The 21,424-nt window shown below is 38.4% G+C and overlaps 1 protein-coding gene across 2 annotated transcripts in view; it reads right to left on the bottom strand.

The window, feature by feature from the left end:
- Window positions 1–1,193: 1,193 nt before the first annotated feature.
- Window positions 1,194–21,424, bottom strand: part of rngtt (RNA guanylyltransferase and 5'-phosphatase) — a 68,724-nt gene continuing 48,493 nt past the window's right edge. Inside the window, exons 14-17 of one of the 2 annotated variants that reach the window (XR_015090948.1) lie at window positions 16,759–16,825; window positions 6,321–6,444; window positions 3,772–4,664; window positions 1,194–1,704 (exon numbers count right to left, since the gene is read on the bottom strand). Coding sequence is in view for 1 of the 2 variants with exons in the window: in XM_086061602.1 (XP_085917728.1) it covers window positions 4,498–4,664; window positions 6,321–6,444; window positions 16,759–16,825 (358 nt within the window). In the remaining variant the exon portion in view is untranslated. Of the gene's footprint in view, window positions 1,705–3,621; window positions 4,665–6,320; window positions 6,445–16,758; window positions 16,826–21,424 lie in introns of those variants that run through there. The other variant, XM_086061602.1, reaches the window with a different exon arrangement.

The raw sequence follows: 21,424 nt of genomic DNA, 5'->3' as shown, positions 1-21,424 counted from the left end.
ATGGACGATAATTTATTTTTTGGTACAAAACAAGAAGATGTTAAAACGTAAAAAATATTAAGACAAATAAAATTCTTTGAAACACTAAATTATGTGAGTTCCTTTTGGATGAAACTAAATGTATTCAATTTGTTATTTTAAAATAAAATAAAAAGGTGCAAATGTATACATTTAAACAACTCAAAATTTGCATGAATAATAATAAAAAAAATTGTTACGATTATGCTGATCCTGTAATTGTGGAGTGTAATAATTGAAATTGTACTTGAATTTGGGTTAATTGCACAGCCCTATAGAGTACAACATAAAATAAGTGAAAATATACGTCGCTATAAATAACACACTAAACAAACAAGTGCTTATTATTCTTCAACTTTAAGTGAAGAGGGGAGAAAGACAACAGCTCCCATATTGAAAAAGAGTCTCTTTACAAAATAATATCATTCACATTTTACCTTTATAATAATAATAATAAAAATAATAATATATTTTCCAATTGTCACAACAAAAAAATATCCAGGGAAATGTATTTTTTTGCCACATTCATTACGTTAAGCAGAAATTGAGTTTATGTTGTCATTTCCTTTTTCTTTTTTTTTTATTTATTTAAGAGACACACAAGACTTTTAGCCACGTTAATCAGAAATGCATTTACAGATAAGTCATTCTGAGGTCAAATTAAGAGTAAAAAAAGAAAAAAGAAAAAAGAAAAAAGAAAAAAAGATACCGCACAGCACTGATCCGTCTGCTCATCCATCCTCAAAAGTTTTGCATAAGGAAACATGTACATTATAGGCATATTTTATTTATTTTTTAAAGTTCGGAAAAATGTCCACTCGTAACTCAAGGTTCTCCTGCAAAGGCTGAAAAGTATGTAAAATAGAACAAATTTCCCCCATTTTAGTTAAGGAAAAATGGTCCCTCGCGCCTTTGCTTGCATCAACGGTTATTTGCCTACAACCCGCAAATTGAATTTCCCTTCAGGTTAGAGCGCCTCGTTGTCTCAGCGTTGATGACCCAGCAGGTATATTCTCGCCACCGGGTGGATATATTTCAGTGACGGGTTAGCTGACGGATACCGTCGGCGAGCACATTCCGAGAACGCAGCGATGCATCATCACTGCAAGAAGGTGAACGAGACTTTGATGACAGTCAGCCTGCTTCCGAGTGCAGTCTGGAACGGGGGGGGGGGGGGGGGGGGCGACGCACCTCGCGAGTGCATCTCATCCATCTCTGCTATTACAACAAGTCGCCTCTGGCACCGGCAGGCGGGACCTTAAAACGCACTTGATTTGATTCCAGCCTCCTCCTATATGCTCCACTCCACTGACTTACATTGACTTGATCCCTCCACACTGCGTGACTAAACCCAACAGCGTCAGCCCTCGCGCCTCAAAATAAATGCACATTCTGCTCCCCAAAAAGCCAGAAAATAACAGCTGTGCGGGAGACTCATTGATTCCCGAACCTATTTCTGCATCAATCCTTCTCAGATGAACACTTCTCTGCACACTGAAATAGAAATCTTTTTTGGGGATTGTATCGATTACATCGGGTAGCCTCCTACCTTACGTCTTGTTAAGGCGGAGCTGAAATGCAGCACGAGAGCTGACGAGTAAATCAGCTCAGGGTGACAGCGCGCACACTCCAACGATCAACAGAAATAAGTCTGCTCCTCGAGATTCACGAGCCACTTTGAAGATTCTGGATAAAGAAGGAAGGCAGGAATTAGGAGCGTTCAACAGGTTCTAAATTCAGCCGGGGATATTATCGGTTGGAGAAATTCAACATAACATTTACGCCTACTTGTATAATATGCTCCAAAAGTCACTTTATCTCCCTTAGACTTTAAGACCTCATATTTGCTGTGTTTCATTTGATTGTTTTTCATAAAATATTTATTGTAATTATAAGTAGATTACTAGTGGGCTATGCTATGATTTAATACAAATTTAGGTGACATGCTGCCATAGAAATAGAACCTAATCGTAAACAGGCATGGGTAGATTACCGGATTGACGGTTTACTGTGGTTTGAAAAAGTCATGGTTGCAATAACCGATAATTGCCTCCAATTAACTCATTCACTGCCATTGACGGCTATAAACATAAAAAATTCACTATTTCTATTAGTTTAACATTTTTTTTTATTTTGTTAACAAGAGTATGAAGACCTAGATTTGTTAATTGTACATTTAGAGCAGATAGCATTTTTGATTAATTGTGAGTTAACTAGTGAAGTCATGCGATTAATTACAATTAAAAAAAAATTAATCGCCTCTTGCCCCTAATTTTTTATATATTTTTTTTAATTAATTTATGGCAGTGAATGAGTTAACTCCCCCACACCCCCCGCCTCCCCTTGTAAGACACTGCAAAAACGGATGCCTTTTAGCTCTGTAGATTAATGTGCATTATACCCCCCAAAAAAAGGTGCTACCAGGTACTAGTTAGCCCCAAGGATGACATGAGTAGCCCACGGGTCTGTTCTAAAAATAGCTGACGGGACAATGTGACTTACTAAGAAGAATTAAAACAAAAGAAGAATGCTACTATTAATTTATTTAAACTTAACATGGTACACATTTCTTCTGTACTAAATATTATAAATATATAATATTTATATTAATATTTCAAATGAACTCATTCACTGCCATAAAAAAAAGATTATTAAAAATTAGGGGCAGCATTTTTAACATAACAACAAATAGTTCAAATTTATTTTTGACGTCTATAGCCGTCAATGGCAATGAATTAATAAAAATAAAAAAAAGAAGAAAACTTTATTAAAAATTTGGGGCGTCAGGCGGTTAAAATTTGTAATCATAATTAATTGCATGACTTCATTAGTTAACTCACAATTGATCACAAATTTTATATCTGTTCTAAATGTACAATAAAAAAATTCTAGGTTTTCATACTCTTGTTAACAAAAGTGGAAAAAAATGTTAAACTAATACAAATAGATAAAATACATTTCTGACGTCTATAGCCGTCAATGGCAGTGAATGAGTTAAAATATACTCTGTTCAATAAGGGGGAAAAAAGTATTTATTTTTAGCTGTAATTTTAACACCATGATACCTCAATATTTTTGTTCATGGTTATCATACTGTCAGAATCTAATATCGGCCCATGCCTACTTGTGCTGACATATTGCTGCGTTGCTTTATTCCAGGAAATTGGGAATCAAATTATTATTATTATTTTTTTAAATCAGACCGGTTACTTCTAGGGCAAAATTAATCTAACATGGATTCACAACGACACTTCTCAGTGAGGCCAGAACCCAAGTGTGTAAAAACGTTCTGATTAACTGCATCTTGAAGCAACTGAGGAAAAATGGAGCGCAGTACTTAACTGCAGGCAGCGGAGGCGCTGTTCATTCAGTCTCCAATAGTTTGCCGTCTCAGAAAGCAACATGACGTCAGCTATGGAAAGTTATGTTAAATCACTTTTTGGGCACAACTTAGCTTACTACAACACTTAGCATTCTTTGTGACAACACCGAGTGACATCATCTTCAGTTCGCAAGTCTTGATTGCGGCGCTTCACGTAAACATTCGCCCACGACGTCCATCTTAATAGAAAGCTAAAACAAACAATTAAAACGGAGACAAAAGCCTTTTGCATTGCAACAGCAGCAATTTACTACCTGTTCACAAAGCATCATGGGAAGCGTCTTACAAACACTGAAGACAAAATTTCCATCACACTTAAAACAAAGAAAACGTCTTGTATTTACTTTTCATTCAAATTCGTCATGACTTACCCGCTCAGAAAATATACAATGTCCTGTGCTCTCCACAATAGAACTAAAAAAGGTACAAGATACAGAAAAAAATAAGACCAACACATTTGTTATGTAACATAATGAACACAATTTTTTTGTTGAATTTATAACCCACTGCTTTACATTGCTGGGAACAAAAAAGCCGGTATGTCGATGTCAAATTAGGAAACTCTATTTGCCATTTAAAAAGACCAAAATAAAAGAGTATTCTGTTGTTGTTGTTTTTTTTGGGAGCAGATTGATTGTCCACTTGTCCTGTCTGTTGACGTGTGTGTGTGTGTCATCACTGTGTTACATCCCCGCCCGTCTGTGTAGCTTTTAAATCTACAGATGGGCTTCATTTGGACAACTTGGGAGTGTTCCACATCCACGCCAGATCGGTTTCTTTTCATCTGAAAACTCAAATCCTTGCAGTTGCAAAAACAAAGTGACATCTTGAAGGTGCTTTTGCTTTTTTGCTTAACAGTTCAAACGAAGAATCCACATGTTTGTTTTTTTGTTTTTGTTTGTTTTAATATGAACACCAGCAATTAAAGCAACAATGTAACGCGGTCAATTCAATGAACGCGGACAGGTGGGCGGGTGGGCGTGAACACGGACGCCTTCAAATACGACTTTCCATCAGGCCGAGGTGGCTGGCTGGTGATAAAGGATGGACAGCGGCTGTAGAAAAGTCCAGAGCGGCCCAGCATGGTTCGCTCGAGTCTATTGGATGGACCGGTTAGGCCTCTTCGGCGGGGGAGGGGGCATTAGCTCAGAGTCCGGGTCTGTTGGGTGTTTGCGGGTCTGGGCTTGGACTGCTTGAGGACAACGGTCCACGTACTCCAACAAGATTTTCTTGGTGACGGGTTCCTGGATGCTTTTACACACCGCTGGGAATAGACAAGGGATGGGAGGGATAACCATGAAGGAGCGGCTAACAGGAAATTCCGCGTGGGAGGTATTATGGACTCAATTGCTGGGCTTGGCGTTTATTGTCTCAGAATACTCTTCGCTCGTCTTTAAAGATCAGTCAAAATGCTCGAAAACGGCTGGCAGTCAATGAGTTAAACTGGAGTGGCGACTACCAACGGGAGAAGGGATTATAATGACTGACAGATGAGTATTTGGCCCTCATCTAAAGCTCTTTTCTGGGATAGCGTCCAGTTTTCTTTCCGTGTAACAAGAGGTTGACTTCTGGAAAATTGACTTATTTCACTCACGACAACAACAACACGCAAATACAACATGACATAACATTTGCAGTCACGTGGAAAATTACCATTTGAAGGACATTCCTGCTATTCAGACTGCTTAAAATGAATGGACCAATTACTGCTCTATGGACAAAGGGCAACTTTGTGGTTTAACAAACATTGCTACTTTCAAAAACAGCTTAATTATTTGGCCGATTGTAGTGTAAATCGTGATTGATTCAGTATCAATAGTCAATTATGTTTTCATTACGATAGACAATGACATCTGAGGCTCACTCAAGCTTTTTTTTTCTTGTAGTAGCTAGCAGGCTAGGCTAATCATCTTGAGCTAACTAGTCTTCACCAACATTTTGGGTAACTCAGGAAGCAATTATATAACAATGTGTGTTTTAAATTTGCAATATTCATAATTGATTCATGACATAAAGTCCTTGATAAAAAAAGAACCTTGATAAAAAAAAAAGAAAAGTGTTTACAGTAACAAGCTAGTTCTGAGAGATATATTGCTAATTGCGTTTAACATAGTCTTCTTCAAGAGAACAGTGTTAGAGAATAAAATGTAGATTCATCATCATTACTTATGATTTATTACTATAATACTACTTCTTTTTTTTTGTGGGCCTGTATTATGGTGGGTAGTGGGCTGGGGATTTGTTTTTAAATCATGGAAAGCATTTTGAGCTGCATTTTTTTTGTGCTGTATAAATTAAGATTTATTGAATGACATAATGTTGAGGATGCAAAGAAATTTAGGATAACCAAACATGCCTGAAAGGGTCTCGAAACATCTATAATAATGCATGAAAAAAAAAAAAAATCAGTTTTAACAGTGGAACGGCTAACAAAGATGTCAAAAGTAGACACAGCTAAACAAACATTCCACTGTAATGGTCTGCCCAGGATAACATGAAGTGGGCAGAATTGCAGCCCAATCGTTCTCGTCTTGAGATAAAAAGCTGCGTTTGCCTACGGGCCCTCACAGCAGCAGGACGCCAGGTCAGGCAGCCTGAAGAAGCTCAATAAGTCCTGCTTTCTTACCCTCTTCAATAAAGTCATTCTTTCTTATTTGCTCCATCTTATTGTGTCAGTGGCTACCGGCATGTGCAAAAGGGTCAAGTCAGCACATTGTTGAACTACAAAAAACGTGGGTGACATAAGAGGACTACATCACGTAAACAGATCTTTAAAAATCCATTATGAATCCCGTAATGAATGATTCTTATAAACAAACCAGAAGACAAGATTCAGACTTACTTTCTTTGGTTGTTTGTCGTTTTGCTCAACATCTGCTCACAAAACACGCCTTTCAAGAGGGGAACAAAGACGACTCACCCATGGCTGTGTCGTAGGAGTTTGGGAAGCTCTTGTCGATCCGCTGCCTCATGAACACCCAGCTGTTGTTGGCGAAGGTGCACTCGATGATCTTGTTGTCGTACAGTTTGAGCTCTTTCGTGGCCTGCGACAGACGACACGGCTGTTTTTTTTTTTTTACGTTTACAGGTCAGGGAGGACAACGGCAGAATACTTGTTGTTATGATTGCCCATTATACTCATTTGGACACCATTGCATTGCGCAAGACTGAGATCCATTTGGCTTCCGAGGACAAGGCATCATCTGAATGTAATAGATGTAATTCACTAACCGCAATGGCCGCAGTGTTAAAAACCCATTAAAAATCCATTTACATTCAAGATTATATTTGGCGCAGGCAACCGCTGTTCAACATTGAGAAACTGAGTGTTGCAGCTCCAATTCTGAAAATTATAGTACATAAAAAGTTCAAAATTCTGGCCTTTAACTTTTTAATTTGCAAACCCACAGTTATCGTAAAGATAAAAAAAAAAAAAAGTTAAATTATCAGCAGCAATAAAAACTAGGGGTGTCAAAATGAGTGCATTAATTTTAAGTTAATTAATTGAAAGTTTCTTTAACGCCACTAACTTTTTCAACGCGCGATTAATGACTGCCCCTTACTTGGAAAGCCTGTATGGGGGAATTCCAGTCGCAACGCAGCAGACACGTCCACGACAAAATTTTGCAGTAATAAATGTAATAATAATGCGTACATATATTTGTGGAGACTGGGGTCAAGTTGTATTTGACGTTTTTAAAAATGAGCGGAATTTCACAAGTTACGTCATGTTAAAGTTTAGATAGCTCTTAATATGAAAAGAAAAGTGCATTGAGGCAGAAAAATAACCAGTTTAATTTTAACTCAGTTTTATGAATTATTATGAAATAACTGTATCAATTACTAAAAGATGCAGCCATATTTCTATTAGTTAATTTTTTTTCTTCCACTTTTAGGTGAACAAGATTATGAAAATTTTATCGTATGCTTTTTAACCTATATAAGAGTTGCGATTAATTATGAGTTAACTATTGAAGTCATGCGATTAATTAAGATTAAAATATTTAATCGCCAGGCTGACACCCCTAATAAGAACCACATATTACACATTATTTAAATGACTGTCATCTCACATTTTATGCCTTTTTTTTTAAATGCCATAGGATTGCACTCTTGGAAGTTGTATAAGGAAATACCACACAAGAGGGATTGTCACATTCTCAACTATGATGACAGTTGGCCACCTCCATGAAGGCATCTGCCCACCTCCATGAAGGTCAAACACTCCGACGCACGAAAACAACATCCAGTCAGTTGCCTGGCTACACGAAGCATTTGTGTGAAGGCGAGATGGTATCTGCCCGACCAGCTGAGCAGAACTAAACTCGAAAGCAATGCCAGGGACATCTACCAGTACATTCATGAGACCAGACAGGATGCAAGACAACATTTCACATAATTAGCCTTTTTTTTTTTTTATAGCGCAACCTCGGGCTATAATCACAATGGCTCCCATGATTCACTCACTCTGTGATCCATTTCATCCTTTTCACTGCTGTTATGTTGCGGGTCGAAATGACCCAATTCAAGTTAAAGAAAAAATGTTAGCTTTTCGTTATCAAACTTGGCACCAAGAGACAATTCATATTTGACAACATATGTATGGAAACAGTAAGGAGCTATAAGAATGTGTCTGTGGTTGATTTTGGAGCATTAAGCATACACTGGGTCAAACTGACCCAATATTCAAATCAACAGATTATGCAATGGTTAATTTTAACGTATGTGCAATGAAAATGGTTAATAATAAGTTATGTTTATAATTTGTTTTATTATTGTTAATGTTTATTCTGTTGGTTTGGGGATGTTAAACATTGTAAGAATAAAATAAAAAAAATTGGGGGGTTGGGGGTTAAACATTCCGGGTCAAATTGACCCATTGCAAGTAAAAAAATAAATAAATAAATATATATATATATATATATATATATATTCTCATCAACAGACAATTAAAATTATTCACTTATACATTTTCTATTATAATGTTTATCGGAATGCTTTTAGAAAATTAAACAGCCTGGGTCAAATTGACCCATAACTACAAACTAGTAGTTTTTCACAATGAAACTTTTCATCAACAGATTTAAATTGTTCATTTTGGTATATTTGCATTGAAAACTGTTAATCATGAGCAATAATACATTATCAGAGCACTATTAGAACATTAAACATAGCCCGGGTCAAACCCTTTTCAAACTTAAAGGGCTACAAATAGTTGAACTTCATGATAAAACTTGTTAAAAATGGTTCATTAGAAATATTTGCAATAAAAGTGGTTAATAATGTTTATTAGTGTTTATATAATTAAAACATGGGTCAAATTGACCCGGGAACAGTATTGCTGTTCTGTGAGAAAGCAATCTAACAGGAGGGTTAGCATAGAAGTGGTTTATAACATTAAAATATATCAGTTTATGATACCTCTTCAACCTACAAACAATCCAACAACAAATGAAGCTATTGCAATATTGAGAGGCCGTCTTCCTTGCCATGTTGGGATTTTGCTCAGTTTTTACGAGACGATCTTTAAGGCTTAATCAAACGAAACAGACTTCTCAGTTGCGGCGCCATTTAATGCAGTGGGATAATACAACAAACAAGCAACAGATGAGTACTCTATAATGCGCAGAGCTCAGAGCTGTGATCCGGATGACTGACTTGTTTCCTCATATTTGATATGAAAATATATCAGTGAGCAGCAAAACCTCGAAAATATTTTTGATGGCAGACTAACACTAAATACGTACGAATGGTTACCAGAAATCACCTACTTCAAACACTGCATTGGTGCACAAAGGGATCTCAATACCAACAAAGAGCATGGAACAGCATGTTGTCCAAGTTGACAGTGAACAGTGACATTCAACAAAGGTCAGGCGTGGAAAAACAGCCAAGAAAACAATGGCGTTTGGCAAGATCCTAGAATTCTACATGAGGGCTTCATACTTCCTGGAGTGTGGGGCATCTGGGCTGACAGCGGGGGCGCCACAAATATCACACAGGAAGCACGAAAGAGTGTGAGGGAGGAAGATGGAGAACACAGGCCTCAGCCAAGTTCCATCAAGTCAAGTTCAGACATACAAATTAACGAGCATTAATAGTAGTGAGCTCTTTTCTGTAGCTTGTGTGGACAAAATTATGTCCATGAAAGAAAACGCCACAATAGTCACTAGACAGGTTTCCATCCAATTGTTTAGAATTTTTTAAGCAAATTTACTGAAAATGCGACTTACGCCCGTTTCCAGCTGTTCTTCTTTTGCGAATATTGAGAGGGGGACTCCGCCGCTGTAGGTGGCGCTAGATACACCATAGAGATGTGATCCACCAATAATTTACGTCGTATGAGTTTTCTTTTGTAATTCTTGATCAACCGTAGCGTTTCTTTGCCGTTTTCCATCTAAACTAGCATTAATATTCGCTTCTTTAATTAATTCCAAAAATATTTCTGTTTCGTCATCCCCCAAACATACCTTACTTTATCCTGCGACATTGCTTTGGGACTACAAACGTACGTGCGACGTGTATCCAGTCTTGCCAACGGTTGCAAAACCTGTTTCCATCGCCAAAATTAGCATTTTCCTTTTTTTCCCGATACACTTCAAAATCCACCCCCTCTAAGCGTAAAAACTTTTTTTTTGCGAATTTTGGGACCAATTTTCGAATTTCTAGCGTTTCCATTCAGTTGTATTTTCGCATTTCTTGAAAATTCGAATAAAGATGGGTGGATGGAAATCCAATTACTGAAATCAGGGAGGTTGGCTTCAGTTGTCTATAATTTTCTTTCTAGTTGCCTGAGACAATGCTTTCATTTGCTGTCGTCCATGTTCGGAGTGATACACACCATGTGTCTCCACTCTTTGTCACTGACTCGTTTATGAGTTTGAAGACACCTGTGATGTCAATTAAAGGACACACCTGAGTTAAATGTCTCTGTGGTCAAATGATGATTCTTTTATAGAGTAAAAAGTGGCAATTCGCATCAGAAGATATATAGAGGCACTTTACACAATGAGCAGATCAAAAAACAAACTCCTCATACATCATATAGTACTGTATATATCTATAGGACATAAACTAAACCCCACATGAGCAAGCACGGCAAGGAAAGACTCCCCAGAATGAAGCAAACAGATGCCAGGTCCTGTGGGGCGACGACGCTTTCCAAGAGTTCTGCACAGCGTTCTGGCAGACAAGTGAAGGACAGTACAGGCAGGCTACGGGCCGAGTCTCTTCCCGCTGGTGCAGGTCGACATGTTGGCTGCCACTTTTTCGACAACACCTGGTGCTTAATCTGTCCAAATCTGTCTGTTATGGCGGCGCATGTGTGCTAATAGTTATCGGAGAGCTTGGCAGGCAAACTCTTTTTGAGCTACTGTTGCATTAGTGCAGGCGACAAAAGCTTAGTGCATTGCATTAGTGCACTGTGCATTCAGCGGAGATGGGGATTGGAGTCAGTGTGACCTGACTTGGGACTTTTTGATTTTATATGAAGAATAGAGGAGTGTCAGACGATTACATTTTTTTTAATGGTAATTAATCACATGACTTGAATAGTTCACAAATTTACACATTTTATATCTGTTCTAAAATGTACAAAAAATGCACAATAAAATATTTTTTCTAAGTTTTCATACTCTTGTTAACATAAAAAAAATTTTAGTCATTGATACAGTAATTTCATAATGATTCATAAAATTGAGTTAAAATTAAAAAGATGTACTGTACTGTGAAAAACAAGTGTGATATTGATTTGTGTTGGTCATTTTTCTGCCACTAGATGGCCTAATTGCATTTGTAAAACGTTTGTGACATCTCAGTGCATTTTTCTTATTAAAGGCTATCTAATCTTTATCATGAACTAACTTGTGAAATTCTGCACATTTTTAAAATGGTAAAACACAACTTGACCCCAGTCCAATATATGCATTATTATTAAATTTATTATTATTAAATTTCTTACTGCAAACGTTTCCAGTACAGGCTTTCCAAATAAGGGGCGGTCATTAATTGCGCGTAAAAAAAAATATTGTGGCGTTAAAGGAACTTTAAATTAACTCAAAATTAACACACTAATTTTGACACCCCTAATGAAGATTTACTGAATATAACAGAGCAAAAGATGGGAATAGCAATGATTGCAGGATGAGCCTGTCAATCAGTCAAACTCCTCTCTTAATACAAAAAGTACAAACTTTCATATCAAGTAGTATGTCGTCGGAGGGGTGCAGACATTCGGCTGTAAAAAATACAGGTTTTATGTACAGTTACATCGGGCAGCCAGATTACGAAATTAAATTGAGTATGTCATTTGACGTTACATAAATCAGCCAATAATTCTATCATTATCATGAATCTTTTTGCTTTATGAAGATCAGATACTGCAGGTAAGACTGCATTAGTAAGGTGACCGGACTAGAGACTTGACTTGCGATATAACCTTTGACCTCACTTGCCCTGGACAAAATGACTTTGTCATAGCTTACGACTTGAAGGTTTACAACTTGAGGCTTACCATCTCCCATATTCAAAATTATGTGAAAATAGACAAACATCACAGCCAGATGCTTGTGTAGTTTCAGGGATTTTTTATTTATTTGAAGTGTTCTAACAACTCATAAAACCCCAATTCAACTTTTTAGTCTGTAATTTTGATGTGGAAATTTCTGAGCATTGACTTTCTGAGCGTTGACTTTCCAGCACAGTCAATGTATCCTTAACATCTTCTAGTCTAGCTTTATCCAGCATTGTGGGTAAATAACATGCTTGTTTACCTTGTGTGCAAGACTGTGACAGCCACAATAACACCTGCCTGTCACGTTGCAAGCCCGTCTTTATCTGTCTGCCGCTCAATGTGAATGAACTCATTGGAGTGTCACTCGCTCTCAGTGTAAAAAGAGCACCGAGTCCTGCGTGTACTATTAGCAACATATCCTGTCAGCAATGCTGGCAAAAGCGTAACGGCTTTAAAATTAAGGGACAATGATCTCAAACTATTAGTATTAGTGTTCACTGTCTTAACTCATTCACTGCCATTGACGCCTATAAACGTCAAAAATTCATTTTAACTATTTCTATTAGTTTAAATTTTTTTCCCACTTTTGTTAACAAGAGAAAACCTAAACATTTTTTTAATTTTTTTTTTTAAAAAGAAAAGAAAAGATTATTAGAAATTAGGGGCGTCAGGCGATTACATTTTTTAAATTATAATTAATCGCATGACTTCAGTAATTAACTCACGTTTAATCACAAATTTTATATCTGTTCTAAATGTATAATTTTTTTTTCTAGGTTTTCATACTCCTGTTAACAAAAGTGGAAAAAAATGTTAAACTAATAGAAATAGTTCAAATGAATTTTTGACGTCTATAGCCGTGGCAGTGAATGAGTTAATTGCAAAAAAAAGCAACAGCCAACGGATTAACAAGGTCTAATTAACAATGTTGGACTGGCATTATGTTGCTCTACTAGAAAATCAAAAGAGGGATCATATTTCAGAAGGGAGTTACCGGGATTGACTTTTTACCAACTGTCACTACGCATGGAAATTCAAAGAGAGGATTACGACAAGTATTGGCGCAGAACTTTTACTTGTTATTGTTCGCATTACATTTAATTGTAATGATCACTGTTTATGACAATTATTGACTTGGAGGAATTATGTGGGTCTATTGCTTCATAATGAGGCGCACAGGGTTCATTTAGAACTTCCACTTGGGGAAACAAATATTCATTGCTTGATAAATAAGACGAGTGCGCTTGAATGGGCTTAATTTACAATACTTTTGGGGCGTCGGGCTCATAGAAACCATTTTTGGTGCCTTCTTGGCCCCTTAATTGGGTAGTGGGTGTCTCCAGTGTAATGTTTAGTCTCAAGAAGACTGGGATGAATAATTTATCAACTGTTTACTTCTGCCAAGCGAAAATTCATGGTGTATTAGTCTGACTGCAGCTGTTGTTTAAAAAAAAAAAATCTGGATTATGCCAAAATTACAAAAACAATTTGTACAAAAGTTGGTCTGTATGTACCAAAACAACATAGGTGAAGCTCATTATAAAAAAAAGTGTGGCTATATCAATTTATTTTCCCTCCATCTTGACTGAGGTCTGCGCTCTACTAAGAGATATTTTAGTGCAGTTTCATTTAGATTCCTTTTTGCAATCTAGATAAAAAAAGATGCCTTTTCAATCAACTCCAAGCAATCCAAGAAGCAAAGCTTTAACGCTTCATCAAGTTTGGATGGACTTGCATGTGCCATAGACGCTGAAACGAGGTCTGCAATTGCTTCATGTGCTCCATTGGATCATCTGATAAACATATTCGGGGTGCTATTCTACATTTGTGGTTACAAAAATAGTGCGATTCGTGCTGCAAATGCGCAATATTCTCTTTTTGCGGTGAACATTTCCAGAGTATAAAAAATATGCTGTTCATTAAGACACATTCACTCGATCTCTATGCCTCCAAAATGAGTGTGTTTGGATGTTATTGCCTGAAACGGACAAATGAAATCTGTTGAACCAAGTTCTCAATATAAATGTACTTATTACACATTTACTCAATTGCCGAAAAATGAGGAAGTCGGCCTAAACGAGGCATTTGTCAATTAGAACGCATGGTAATTTCGGCAGTCACATTGTCAAACTAACTTCACCAGAAGGAACCAGTCCCACAATGAGATAACTCTGATCCTCATCAACTCTCAAATGATCAAGGATTAATGAGCCGCACTCTTCGGCCACATATCGGTGAAATTCAGCGAAATTGGGCAGCCGATGGGCTGGAGACAATGACTCCATTTCATCGCAAGACTTGTAGAGGCTGCATATCAGGAAATGGAGTAAAACTGAATGAGGGGAAGGAGTATAAATAATTAGCGAGACAAATTATTTAGCACGGCAATACGTGTCAAAAGTAAGACCGAGATGGCAGTAAGTCAGCTCTAACAGGATCATCATATATCCATATTTGCTCCGACAGTGGCCGGGGGCGTTTACTGAAATGCAGACGGGTCCCAGGTGTCTCTGTGAGATAAGGCATTCATTACATTATTTAATGAACACTCAAATAGATGTTTCATATACAGTACATGTTCCACTCAGCTCACTCTAGACTTGTCTGTGGTTTGTTTAAATTTTTATTTTCCGTTAAGGGACCACAATCAGTATAATAAATGAGAACACAAAATCAATACAATAGGGATGTTTTCAGCAGCAGCCCGCGTGGTAAGAAACTGAGGGCACATTGGCTTTATGAATATGGATGGACGTAGCTAACACTGGGGAGCGAGCACACGCAGAGGCGACTGGGAAGCTAATCACTGTCTACATAATGTAAGATCCCCTTTATACGGTTTGAATGTCCACGTGTGAACAGTCGTGCTTATGAACTGAGGTCTGAATAAAAGGAGGCTAATTCAGGAAATAAGGTTGTCTCAAGAAATCAGATGCTTCCATGTCTTAAGCTGGCATGCTACTTTATTACCATAATTCATGCGGCGATTTACTTGAAAACATCCTTGAACAACAAGAGCAGGAAAACCAACCAAAAATTACAGTAGCAGCTTCCCCCCCCCCTTTTTTTCTGAGTATCGCAGACTGCCAAGGGCTGATTCGTGGAAATCGGGCATGAAGTGACAGGAGCAGAAGAGCGGGGTAATCACTCGATGACAGAACCCAAACTGTACTTGAGACAATGACAACATTGTATCTGAAAGCACGTCTAGTAAATGGCCATCATCGTTTGATGGAAAACTTCACATGTGGACGCAGATAAAATTTTATATAAAAGGTAAATTAGGGTAAAAAAAAAAAGAAGGAAAAAGAGATTTAATTGGGATGCTAATTACACAATGAATAAGCTAATAAGCCGCAATTAAACATATGCAATAATCTAAAATTACATTATATTTCAAATCATATAGCTCAGTGTTTTTATGTATTGTATGTATTAATGTAATTAATAGTGTAAAGGTATCCATTTGAATTCAGAGCATGTTATCATCATATTAAGATTCAAATCTAACATAAAGAAATGCCACCAATGTCGTTCATGCCTTTAGGGAAATAAAGTATGCCAACAAGCTTCCCGCCAGGAATTTGTTGACACGCATGTTTCTAAAAATAGCAAATGACGGCTCTAATAAGGAAATAGTACATGCGGGAATTCATCAGTGGTCATGTTGAGCTAAACAAAATGGGATCCTATTATAATAAAAACAAATGGTGTATTAAAATGCAACAAAAACAAACAAGTTAATTGAAAACGAATACGGCAGGTGTCATATAAAGCTCAATTAAATGTCTGCTTCGTTTTGCTGCTAATGTGAAACAATACCCAAATCACCGCTTTCACAACTGATATGAAACAAATTGGAACTTGCCTTATGATGCGAGGACTATCAATCACTTTAGATGAAATGGCAATTACGGTACATTGACTCCACTTAGGTCTATGACATTTATGACAGATAACATGAACGACCTACATATCATAAAGTTGCATGTTCCTTAAAAGGGAAGTCAAGCTATTTATTTATTTTTTGGGGTGACAATAATATGTTCTATGCAGTCCAACTAGTCTAAATATGGCATTCTGGTTAATATTGCATTAGTGGAATATGAGTCAAGTAGCAAAATCCAGCCATTTTCATCCAGCTGAGTGGGCGGCCATTTTGCCACTTGCTGTGGAATGAAGATGACATCAATGTTGCTCAGGTCTGAGGTAACAACCAATCACAGCACAGCTTCAGAAAACAAGTGACCCTGAGCAACTGTGATGACATCTTCAGTCGACAGCAAGTGGCAAAATGGCCGCCCCATGAGATGGATAAAAACGGCTGGATTTTGCTTCATAACTCATAAAAATGTAATTTTATTCAGAATGTCATATTTAGACTAGTGAGGTCACATGTGACATATTATTGTCAAGAAATGTTGAAGGTTGAAATTTCATATTCCTCTAATTTCAAATTTTTAGTTCCTGATCGTAAAATAGCCCCAAGAACTTGAAATAAGGCCGGGTATCGGCCTGATACCAATAACTGGTATTGGTACTCGCCCTTCCCTATCACATGGTCATCATCAGTGAATACTCTAAGAGAGTAATTTGTGTAAACAAAATAATGCAAAAACGATAAATGGGAGTCAAAAGATTCTATGTCACGTATAGATGTGCCATCATGGAGAACCTGCACATCGACATCATGAGTTGCAGATCCAGTGTTACCTGAAGAATGTCTCAACTTTGACATTTTTAAGCTACAACTGCTGCTTGGCAGATTTTTTTTTTTCAGCAATTAAACATTAAACAGGACCACAAGTTGTGGAATTCATTAAAAGCAACCCATTCGTTCTCTCACCTTCATCTTTGCAAAGGGCCTCTCGTAGTTGCCGACGTAAAGCAAGCCGACAGTCTGAGGCAGCAGCCTGCAAAGACCAAACAGGCTACAGTTATCAGGATGCAGCACAAGAGTATCTCGAGCGGTGCGAAGACATCATCACGCTGCTTCCATTTTGCGGCGAGTAACAGAAAGGCAGAAATGTGATATAGCACCCCCGTGAGCCCTTCTGTCTCTCTGCGCGGCTTGAGGTGCAGAGAAAATGACATTACGTCCACAATCCAAGGCTGAGGCTGTGATAAATTGGAGGCAAATGTACAGAATAGGAAATAAGATTCCGCAAATTATGTACAAAGTGAGACTTGTGAGTTTTTTTTTGTGTGCGTACGATGGAAGTGTCTGCGCAGTATTTGTGTCTCATCCCCGAGATGAAGCCCAACAGATGTCTTAATCACACACTGCTCCAGTCCTCACCACCCTCCCCATGCTCCCCCATCAGAAGCCTGTTGTTATTTGCACACTCGAGCTCTATTAGGATCGAAGATTCAAGAGCAGGCGCCGGTTTTATTTTAGTTACCCATCTACGGAGCGGAAACAAAGGGGGCTATTGTTACTAACTGATAGCTCAAACTACAGTGCGGCGCGACTGAATCTCATTCAGAGACTGAGAAGAAATAGGAGACTGTCATTATACACGTCCCCCCCCCCCCCCCCTTCTGTGTAATAATAGCAAACATGGAGAGTGAGGAAGGACATTAAAAAAGCCAAATAGCCCTGCTGCAGTAATGGACTCGTGCATCTGTCCTTCCTTTCTCGTCATTGCTCTATTAATACGATGGACTAACACATTTGGTACAAAAAGAAAAAAAACAACTGACATTTTTATTGCACTTTGCCAAATGGTTAGGGTGACCACGTAAACAATACATTACACACATTGCAACCTTCGAATGTAAAGTTGTTGGTTGGTTTAAATGCCCAAAGATGAACAACTCTATGGGCCTAAAGAAATTATCAGAAAAAGGAAAGGGGGGGGGGGGGATAGTGGTTGGGAGCAACTTAAAGCTAAAAAAAAATAATATGACAAATGTGCTCCCCTTATCTCAAGAGAACAGTAACACTTTTCTTTTTGAATTGCTTTGCAGCTCGCCAGATTATGCTAATAAAACAATGTGCATCCTGTGGTTGAAAAAATAATATACATGTGCGCAGTCCATCTCCTTGGGAAGCTTTCATATATAACATCAGTTAATACATGATCAGGATTTTTAAGACGATCACCGATCAAGGAGTTTGGAGAAAACGATCAACGATTTAAAAAACTTCATAAGGACCAGCGTTGGGAATAACGGCGTTAGGTAACTCGGTTATTTTTTTAAACGGACTAATATAACAAATTATTCCCCCCATATTTGAAAAAGCCATTATCGTTATTGTATGTGAAACGCAATGCGTTGCAATTTATTTATTAGTTTGAAGGCTCGAAGTAAGCTTACAGTAGGTTCCGGTAAATCCATTCATGTTAGAGGCACTGTTGCTGTCTCATCTCGTCACAATAAAAGCGTCTTGACAGCTGGAACGCACAGTGACCTTTATTTTGGAGGTACCGCAGGAAGCAGGTCACGACATTTCTTCCTTCACAATGAACATGATGTTAGCATTTAGTAGTAATTATTTTATATAAAACATTTTTTTTAAGTAGTAAACGTTGCCTAAACAATTCACACTCACTTTTCCCCCAATTGAAAGTCTGTGCTAACCACTTCTCCCTCAATTCGGCATATTTTTTGCTATATATGTAAAACCTGCATTCTCATCATTCGCAAGGTGAAATGGAAGCTCTTTTAAAATGTCCAAGGTTCATTTTCAAGCCTTTCTTTCAAAGATCCATTTTACAAACTTGCTCGTATTGCATTGGTTAGCGTCAATAGCCAAGGTTCAGACATTCTGCCAGAGGTCAAATTGAAGCAAGACGGTTTAAGATACATATTCAAGCCTTTCTGAGTACATCGCGATAAAATGCTTTCAAAATGAAAATTCTACAACATTCAAAGGTAAAATATACAGCCTATTTGATAACATCTCCATCTAACAAGTTATTTAATCAAACAGATTTGTGGTGAAATGAATCACTTATAAAGCACTTTGTTCAAGATGAAAACATCAGATTCATATTCAACCATTATTAGCAATTAAGCAGCTCTCAGAAACCCTGCGGACGACGATGAGAGAAAAAGGCGAGGTCAGCAGCGTGGAATTTAAATCTCTTTAAACAGGCCGGCTCAAGCTTGAGTAAATGATGGAAATACCCAATGAAAATTCTACTTTGATGAAGTTCCGCAGTATCAAGCGGGAAAGAAATGCTGGGTGGATCCGTTAAACAAAATGATGAATTGAGACGCTGGAATGTCACTCGAGTCTCGCCACAATCAAGAAGATGGTAACAAGAAGCCTCTCAAGGGCCAGTTAAACGGAGCCATTTTCCATTTCTGGGAATGTGAAAACACTGCACACCTATTTGCAGGATGATGTAAGCGTTAGTCATGGCCTCCACAGACGCAACGCCGCTGGATCAATTTATCCATCGTTTAAGCGGTCCATGCAATACTTGGGGACTGCCGAATGCCAGTTTGAATAGATGCTGCTTTGCATTTTCTTCACTTCCACCTCTCCATTCCTCCTGACGTACAATAACAACAGCCTGCCTCTGTGCCGGTGTACAAACGATGATGAAACCTCAAGGCGAAGACGTGCTCAAGGATTGATTGTGTGGGCTGATGAATACGTTACTGTTACCTCCTCGTGTGTCTGCCCATCTCTCTCAGATGGTTAACAGAGGAGAGACGTAAAAAAAAAAAAAAAAAAAAAAAAAAATCCAAGATGGCGTGCGGTCTGATGAGAGCATCTCTCTCAAAACGGCATCAACGATCCTGCTCTGCGTTCTCCGGCAACACAGCGTACAATATTCGACTTTGATGTCAGAAAGAGCGGCTGTGAACCCTTCCCAATCTGCGGGCGAAGAATGACGGCGGGGCTCAGAACTGGGACAGTCGCCGAGGTCACCTGGCTCTCAGGGGAGGAGGCTGCGTGACCATCGAGTCTGTCGCGATGGATCTGCTTGAGGGCACTCGCGCGCTGCGCCACAGCTAAGCACAGAGCGCGCTGACCAAATACACGGGAGGGAACAAAAAACATACAGCCTCGCAAGCGATCAGTCGTGTGCGTGGCTCGTCACAGCTGGACTTTCAGCGCACTATTTATTTTTAATAAGATGCTAATGTTTGCTAATTACCATGTACAGACAAAAATACATGCCCAACATTGGAATGGAAAAGTTAAATGACGCTGTTGGCCACAAAGGATTTTTTTTACTTTAATACTCCACATTGATGTTTAGTCATCAATCATTTATTTTGGCTGTGGTGGGCGACAGCGTGAAAGCGTTCACCCAGCCCAGGTCCATTCACTCATCAACATTCTGGGAATTATCTCATCCGCGGGAATTAATGGGAATAAAAAAGGAAATTTGCGCACGAAGCGAGTATTGTTTTTTCTTCAGGGTTTGTTCAAGTTTGAAAAGCCGTTTGTCGGACACTCGCAGCTTTCATTGTCGTGAACAGTTTTTCTTGTCGGCATAGTTCCCCAAACTGTACTTAAGTTCCCTGTAGAGGGTCAACTTTCCATTATGTAAATCTTCTTTCTTCCCGTGAAGTTTCTAGGAATTTTGCAAACCTACTTGTTAACAAGCATGTTCTGCGTTAATTTGCATAATAATCTAGATAATTGCAAAACATCTCTTTTCTATATGATGGAGGGGCTCAGAACTCTTTTTTATATATATATATATATATATCCATCCATCCATCCATTTTCTGTACCGCTTGTCCTCACAAGGGTAGTGGGGGTTGCTGGAGCCTATCCCAGCTGGCTTCGGGCAGTAGGCGGGGTACACCCTGAACTGGTTGCCAGCCAATCGCAGGGCACACAGAGACGAACAACCATACTCACAATCACACCTATGGACAATTTGGAGTGTCCAATTCACCTGCCATGCATGTTTTTGGAATGTGGGAGGAAACCGGAGTACCCGGAGAAAACCCACGCAAGCACGGGGAGAACATGCAAACTCCACCCAGGAAGGCCGATATATATATATATATATATATATATATATATATATATATATATAATATTTTTTTTTTTTTTACGTGCCTGATTAACAAAAGTTGAAAAAACCTGAAATCCAATTTCAGGTTATTCCAGTGGAATTACACCTTCCACTTCCGACTTCCAACGTTTCTACTAATACATACAAGAAACACGGAAGGCGCCTAATTACCTGCAAGGGAATGATTGCCTTTCACGGCACAGAATTTCTTTTTTTAAGGGTGGGCGGGGGACACAAAGATAAACACCGGTGCATCTGAATAATTCATTGCTGCAGAGGATGATGACCACAAAATGAGAGAAGACGTGAAGGGCAGCCATGCTCTTTGCACTTAAAGCCTTTAAAAGCAAATATTCTGTGAGAATGTGGTAAAAGGAAGGAACGCTGCACACTATCACAGCGTTTCCATCAGATGAATTGCTCCCCAAGGCAATGGGAAAGAAAGGGGGGTGGGGCAAAGTGTGAGAAATAGACAAAAGATTTGTCAGTTCCGTTTTTTTTATCGATTTAAGGCTCCTT

Source organism: Leptonotus elevatus, chromosome 18, assembly GCF_054856555.1.
Source record: "Leptonotus elevatus isolate MCC_2025b chromosome 18, RoL_Lele_1.0, whole genome shotgun sequence".
In the NCBI taxonomy this organism is placed as follows: domain Eukaryota; kingdom Metazoa; phylum Chordata; class Actinopteri; order Syngnathiformes; family Syngnathidae; genus Leptonotus; species Leptonotus elevatus.
This window is presented reverse-complemented; position numbering and strand designations above follow the sequence as displayed.